The sequence below is a fragment of the Phalaenopsis equestris genome, unplaced genomic scaffold (genome assembly GCF_001263595.1).
Source record: "Phalaenopsis equestris unplaced genomic scaffold, ASM126359v1 Scaffold000235, whole genome shotgun sequence".
Taxonomy (NCBI): domain Eukaryota; kingdom Viridiplantae; phylum Streptophyta; class Magnoliopsida; order Asparagales; family Orchidaceae; genus Phalaenopsis; species Phalaenopsis equestris.
The window spans coordinates 602,903-610,935 of NW_018164677.1; the positions used below are offsets into that span (position 1 = coordinate 602,903).

General features: G+C 36.9%; 1 protein-coding gene across 2 annotated transcripts in view; it reads right to left on the bottom strand.

Annotated features, from left to right (window-relative positions):
• Nucleotides 1-3,571: 3,571 nt before the first annotated feature.
• The window catches only part of LOC110023899 (probable polyamine aminopropyl transferase), a 63,102-nt gene continuing 58,640 nt past the window's right edge, over nt 3,572-8,033 (bottom strand). The window contains exons 7-9 of one of the 2 annotated variants that reach the window (XM_020723542.1): nt 4,517-4,702; nt 4,099-4,328; nt 3,572-3,965 (exon numbers count right to left, since the gene is read on the bottom strand). In XM_020723542.1, coding sequence (XP_020579201.1) covers nt 4,179-4,328; nt 4,517-4,702 — 336 coding nt within the window. In that variant the 3' untranslated portion in view covers nt 3,572-3,965; nt 4,099-4,178. Of the gene's footprint in view, nt 3,982-4,098; nt 4,329-4,516; nt 4,703-8,033 lie in introns of both variants that reach the window. The other variant, XM_020723541.1, reaches the window with a different exon arrangement.

Genomic DNA, 8,033 nt, shown 5'->3' on the forward strand with positions numbered 1-8,033 from the left:
ATCGTGTCACCCCCGCCGACCATCCGTCTCCCTTTCAGAATCAACCGGAGGAGGTAGTAAGACAAACAATTTAACTGAGGCAGGAGCAAAAGGACTGGTGCCTCTGGCTCAACAAGCTGCAAGACCCTTGCGAACAAGGAGTCGATGGTTTCCGCAACCTCATCTACAACATTAGTCATTGCTATTAGAATAAATTGGAGAACCAAATAAAAGAAAATTCAAGTTACCAATAATTCGTTCCATCCCCAAAGTATGAAGACTTTCACCAAAGAGTTGTGGAGCTTCACCCTGAATAGCTCCTTGATCGAAGGCTGAGTCAAGGCACTATCCAGCAGTGGAGCATAACCCCAAATCACCCCTCCAGCTGAAGGCTGAGTTAAGGTACCTTCCAATGGAAGAGCTCACACAATCGTTTCCGCTTGCCCTTGCTCCTGAAGCAATAGCTGCACTGGTTGTCGGTTGGGGGGGGCAGGAGCCAAAACAGACATATTAGCGATACACACTCCCTTCCGACTCCTTACCTCAAGGAGTGATAATAAGTTGGAAGACTCCAATCTCCTCCACCCTTTATTTCTTCATCAACGTATGCTTTACTAACTTGGACCCCCATGCTTGGTCTGTTTGGCCGACCCTTTGGGCTCGATCATTTTTCTCCCATCTCTCGGTCTCCTCTCAACCAATCAACCCTCTTCGTCCGTTTTCTTCTTAAGGACAAAATGAGAACTTTCTAGCTTCCTCTCCTTCTCACCCCCAGAAGGGTGGATCTTTGCAGTGGGAAACCCGAAAGCCTTCATCAATGTTTCCTTACTCACAAGCTTCTTAGCACCCGACATCCTTGTCCACTACTATGAAAGACCGAAGGGTAAGAAAATTCCATAAATGAGAAAAGAAAGCATTGATCATTGCATATTATAGGGAAAAATGACACGAAAATCCAGGAAGTACAACTATTAACACTACTTATTATTCATTAAATAAATAATTGTTTCATTTAATTCTCTTTTTTTTATGACAGTTATCACTTTCAAAGAAGCAAGATAATCAGAGAACTATGTTTGTACATTTGAAATGTGGCTACACAACTCTCGAGGAGATCCAACAGATTGCACGAAGAGAGCAGCAAAAAAATCGAGCAATTCAGTAACACTCCAATCACCCGAACTCTGGGCCGACTGAGCGATTAGTCCGACCGAACCAATGAGTGCCTAACACAGATACAAACAACAGTCTAACTAGCACGAAGGATTTTCACAAGAACAACAGTTTCCTAACAAGGACTCATCCTATATAGCTTCATTGATCAAAGGTAAGCTGCCCGTCAGATTATGACAACATGCCCTCTACTTGGTGGAATAATCAACTCAAAGGACAATGAGTATTCACAATAGATTCCTTGAAAAAATGCGATCGGAGATAGCTCAGTTGGCCGAATTACTTTTTAGCCAACCGAACGAATATTGCAGGACCAAACCAAGCAGTTACAAATATAAAATGAAGCCTAGGGCAATTACATATTCAGAACAATACTAGCAGCGGTTGCAAGGTCAAAATATGCTCAATTCGGTTAAAAAATGTAAATGTGTAATGACTCACAAACAATTGTAATATTCCCATTAAATGAGGGGGTATTCATGCAATTTATCAGACCTCCTCCTCTGACTTATAAATAGGAGGGTTATTTTTATAGAAAAGACAACCGAATCCATTCTCAAGGAATTGATTCTATTTGTGCTTGTCATTCTCTACTCATCTCTTTTCCTATTCCTCTCATCCGACTAATAATTTATTCCTTGGATGTGACCCGAAGAACATTGTGGGATTAAATGACCCTATTAACATGATTTATTTATCGTATTTACTAAATCCAACCAAACATAAAAACAAAATGCAATTTCTGGAATTATAAAATTTCAGATTTAAGGTCTAAATTTTGCCTTTGATCCATGTTAAATCTGGATTTAATAAATCTAACAAGGAGGTGTATTTACTAAATCTAGATTTACTAAATCCCACTAACTCTAAATCCTTCCTATAACCAAACACTCCCTTAGTGCGCGGTACACAAAGGAATAAGAAGTTTGGGACATCTCTATACGTTACAATCCCACCATTGCTTTTCCCGCTAAATCCAGATTTAGGAAAATCAGGGTGTGATGGAGAGGCATGCGAGCGATAACAGAATAAATCAGCCACAGAATCGGATTTAATAAATCCAGATTTACATCGTAAGAAAAACGGGATAAAATAAAAAATAGACAAAACACACAAAAATTCAATTTAACGAAGCGTTGGATTTAATTTTCATTTGTTTATACTTGGTTGGATTTAATTTTAATCCCTGGCTAAATCCTGTCAATAGCATGCTACCAAACACTGCCCTAGTCACAACCATATCACTCAAACAGGGAAAGTGAGAGCTTGGTCCATGAGTTCTCAAACGGAGAGGGCATGAGCGATTCTAAAATCCAAGAGAGGGAGTAGTTATGGGTTTCAACTCTTTTTTTTTCAATTTTAGCAGCTAAAAATAACACGTTGAGTTGTTTCCAGCCTGGGTTTAGTCAACCAGCCAATGTGCTCGGACCAAATGGAGATCTTCATTAGTATTGTAAGATATATAAATCACTTGAACTTTAACGGTTCCTCTTCGTTTTTGCTGGAAATGTGACATCCAATGGAGCGAATTTATAACATGAAAGAAAGGAAAATATATGGTAGCTAGAAATAATAGACAATTGGCATTCACCAATACGGAGACCAGAAGCAACCAAAAAGCCTGAAAACATTTTAGTATTGTCGTTAGATTATTCTTCCCATAGAGAAAATCATTTTATTGGTACATGGAAAGCATTCATTTGCACAGGAGTATTTTTATTCATCCTTTAATAAATTCTTGGTCTTCTTTCTTCCATAAAATTTAGGATGTTCAGGGATTCTAATGCAACTTGGATGCTAGATAAAGCCACAAAAGAATTCACAATCTAAAGGTTACCGACTCGTAAAATTGTTGTTTTTAATATGAGGGTAACACAACTTAGTTTATTCTAAGAGATAATTTAATCACAAATAATTGATGGCTAAACAGCCGTAAAAAGAACAGTAAAGATAGAAATTCAGCAACTAAATAAGTTCAGGTTAAAAAAAAAACATATATATTGAAAATAATCTCAATCATTCACATATAATTGATGGCTAAACAGCCGTAAAAAGAACAGTAAAGATAGAAATTCAGCAACTAAATAAGTTCAGGTTAAAAAAAAAAACATATATATTGAAAATAATCTCAATCATTCACATATAATCGATGGCTAAACAGCCGCAAAAAGAACAGTAAAGATAGAAATCACTCCAAAGGAATGAATCAGGCATCACCGCACCATACTGGAATGCAAGCAGTCTTTTAAAAGTATTCATCCACACCTATGATTTTGTGAAGCAGTCAAAGAATACACATTTAACAAACACATTTACAAAAAGAAGTAAATTATAATTTTATTTCAATATTCAATGTCCATTAATTTACAAGTCTTAGGAGTTCTAGCTATAACCCATAAAAAACCCAACAAATTAAGAAAAACTGAAAAACTGAAATAGAGAATTGAAGGCAGGTAGATGGTAAACAGACAAGGAAGGTAATCAATAGAAAGTAGAAGCAATAATAAAAGGTTGCTACTGGTATTCAATTAGGGAAAACAACCGAAAACTATGGCAGTTTATCAGCTGTGATACTAGAGAGGATATTCTGTTCATATAGGAGCCGGCATCATAGACATACTTTACACAAAAACAAGCTAAAGAAAAAAACTACACTAATTAGAACTCATGTAAAGTGTAAACCATCAATTTCTATCTTTCGATTCAAGCATGCTTCGAGATTTACGTCACTCACCAACCACTTGAATAAGCTTCAGTCAGAGAACCCCAAAAGATTCCTTACTGCAGCAAACCGAGTTCATCTTTGCAAGTATCTGCACTCTCCAAACGCTATAATCCAGTATTCTTTCAGAATATTTCATTTTTAAGAATTTAATTTAAAAAGAAATTGTTTTTTCTACTATATAATTCAACAAAATATATTTCTGAATCAGGATAAATTCTTACCCAAAAAAAGACAACATATGTAGGCACCATGCTTTGCAAGGAGATCAATAAAGATTGAGCGAAAACTGGAAATAATAGACTTATGCTGCGAGCTTGCAAGGCCTCCAGTCTTTAACATTCATGTCCAATGGATGTGACAAGGCTGCCGACCAAGCATCCAAATCAGGCACAGGCCCGGAAAGAGCAAGATAGTTTTCACTGTCTTTGCCCTCCAATCTTTTCCAGCTTAACTGTATCAAATATCAATAAACAATTCCAGCAATGGAGTACAAATATATAATTCAAAAAATAAAACATATCATGCCTCAAAACTATAACAAGCAAACCATTTAGTTCGCTGTGTGCAGCTTTCGATGCATACCCGTGTGAGCATGGGAATCAATACTTGGAAAAAATGGGGATGATGTATTGCTTGCACCTTGCTGGGAAATGCTCTGCACATGGCTCTGATTGTAGAATTCTGCACCCAGGATCCTTTTGATGAAATATTTCCATTTACTTTTATATATCCGCTATCGGTTATTTCAGCATGCACACCACCACAATTGACCATAATACGACCACGAGGCATCAGTTTTTTCTCAATGTCCAGCCATGTAGTAACCTGTTGCACATATTCAAAAAATATGCAAATAAGAAACGAGCTTTCAGTGTCATGAAAAATTGATAATTGAAACCCCCCACCTACATACAAACACACACAATCAGCTCGTCGCCCAAAAAAAAAAAAAAACCATACTAAATGGATTTGGGGGAGATTTGTAGATTTCCTTGGTGAACAAATAAAGATGTGCCATACTTTTGCTGGAAAGTATTGTTATGGGTTCACTTAATCAAAAAATGATGTGGCTCGAGTTTTAATATAGGTTATTTGGGGTAGTATAATATCATCATATGTCCTGGATAAATGCAATTTGAGAGTGCAAATAACTCTAATAATGTGAGATTGATAAAGGGAGAAGACAAAAATTTCAGAGGAGAAAATTATTTCATTGCCATTGATTCCTAGTAATTCTAAACCTGAAGTATTTACATTTAAAACTCATTAATCATGTTAGCCCAAATACAAGCTCTGCGACACAATACGGTCAAACACAAAGTTAAAGAAAAATAATGAATGCAGAGTCACATAAGAAAAATTTTAAACATTTTGGTCTTAATCAAAACCCCTCAAATGTTATTTGTTTAATGAAAAGAACAGCACCAATGCTATCAAACACGACTAAAATGACATATTATGGACACAATGTTGTTCAAAACTAATTCGAAATGCCTAGACCACATCTAAAATCATTCAATCTCCATCAGTTTCACAACACAATCCATGCTGACAAGTTCGTAACATCAGAATTATCTTGAAAGAAGACGTATGTTGCCTTGGGTGTTGGACCAGAAAAAATGGAAAATTTATCGCACGATGTAAAATCAACATAATTGAGCTGCAAAAAATTGAGAAAAAAAGTCAATACGCAATAATTAATATTATCATTATCTAAAAAAACCAAGAAAGCAATAGCAGATCTGGTCATAATCAGCAAGTTTTCACCACAAAAATTTTTAAAAAACAAGAAAACCAATGGCCTGCAAACAATCTAAAATACCAACCAATAAAGAAGTTTCTTTAAACCAACGGCTGCCCCAGTTATATCATTTTCACCTTAGAAAAAAATAAGCACGAAAATCCTCAAATCTAAACCTAACTATGCCCTCTAGAGATCTCATCTCCCACAAACTCTCTCTCTCTCTTCTCATCCCTCCTCTAACGTAAATTTCCCCTTTACGCTCACACCCTCCATCTCAAAATACTGCACAAAACTACCTACCTACCGACCTGTCTATCTTATCTATCTATATGTACGCATGCATGTATGTACAGAGAGAGAGAGAGAAAGAGAGGGGAAGTGAGCGAGGAAGGGGGAGATAGAAACCAAGAAGATTGGTCAGAAGTGGTAAGTAAAAGTGTGAATTCAGTTGGGTTGGATGATTTGGACGGCAAATTATAAAACCAATTGAATTTGGATGTCCAGAGAACTGAACCAACCGATAAATTGGTTAGATTGTTTTGGTTCAACTTCAGATAATCTAAAGTTAATTGCAGTGCATAATTAAATGTGAACTTTATATAAATATGCAATTTTTATTGCATAATTGATAAGCATTAAAAATAAAGAAAATCATATAATTACAATTTATTCATTTGTTTTGTTTAAACGTTTTATACTTACAAAAACATAGAGAAAATTATATGCTTTAATTCAGTTTTTTACTTTATCAAATATTTTGAATCATTAATCCATCAAATGATCAAATATTTTGAATCATTAATCCATCAAATGATCAAATATTTTGAATCATTAATCCATCAAATGATCAAATATTTTGAATCATTAATCCATCAAATGACCAAAAAAAAAATAATAATAATTTGAACTAATATCAGAATCACTATATTTAAAAGAACGAATCAATTCACCTAAAATAGTTTAATTCAATTCAGTTTTTTTGTAATAACTGAATAGTGCACACCTCTAGCGGTGATAGAGAAAAAAAGATGGATACAGAGTGAATCGATGGATTTGTGTCAATTCTTATTTTTTTTCGCCCCAATTTCTCAAAAAGTTGTATCTGAGAGAGGTTCTAGGGCAGGGAAGAAGAAAAAATTCAGGAAAGGGTCAAGGAGGTGGTAATTAGGGTTGGCAAAAAACTCGCCGTTCGCGAACAACTCGATTTCGGCTCGTGTTCGAATCTTTTGTTGAGCAAGCAAGCCAAACACAAAAAAAAATTTTAAGCTCAAATTATAAAGCAGTCGAATAAGAACCCTTTGTTCGATTATAATCGACTCGTTTTAGCTCAAAATAAGAAAACTATATATACTATTTATATAATAATGTTAGGTATGACTCATATACTATAAATGAGGCAGATGCGGGAGCGGAGCAGAGCCCACGAGCGGAGTGGAGCGGAAGATCTGTCCAATCGGGGTAGTTTCATTATGTGGGTTGGGAGTGCGGGGAAAATACCTCGCGGTTTGGTACATGGGTAATTTAAGTAATTATATATTGTACTATAGGGTTATATATATCTCCTGTTTGTAACCCTATGAGCGATTCTGAGATTCTGAATCTTATATTCTACACTCTTTTCTGAATATTGAAAAGAAAGTCGCCACTTTGCTCCCGAGGACGTAGGCATCTTTGCCGAACCTCGTAAATCTCTAGGCGCTCTTCTGGATTTGTGTCGATTCTTATTTTTCTTCGTCCTAATTTCTCAAAAAGTTGTATCAGAGAGAGGTTCTAGGGCAGGGAAGAAGAAAAAATTCGACGTAGGGAGAAAAAAGATTTTGGAAGGCTTCTTCTGCGATGGATTAGAAGGAAGACGAGGGCTTCTTCGGCAAAGGTGCGGTTTTTTGAGCTTCTTCTGCGATGGATTCTGCAAAGTAAGTTTGCGCGACGAAGAGAAGGTTTTCGGCGGTTTGACACAGAGAATCGCAGTTCGGCGTTTTCTTCCGCGACAGGCGAGAGAGATTCGTGCAACGTTTGCTGTGCAGTTTGGAGACGCAGAGGAGAGGAGTTTGGGTGAAGGATTTGTGGCCTAGGTGAAGGTTCAGTTTGCGACCGTTGCCACAGGTGCAAAGCTTTGTGAAAGTACTGCCACGCAGAAGAGTCCGGCGAAGGAGCTAGGCCAGATCTACTTCCTCTACGAATCGCGAACAGGTGCGAAAGACAGAGGTGTTCGAGCGGCGGAGAGAGCAGCCCAGTAGCAAAATTGGAAGGGCGGACGTGGGAAAAGGAAATTCACGCGGAAAAGAAAAGTCGAAAAAGGAAATTTAGCGCGGAAATATTTCAGGACTCAAGAAAGGCAAGGAAAGAGAATCTGTTGCTGCACTCAGGAAAGAAAAGATTTCTTTCTAGAAGGAAAGAGGAGGCAGAGTTTTT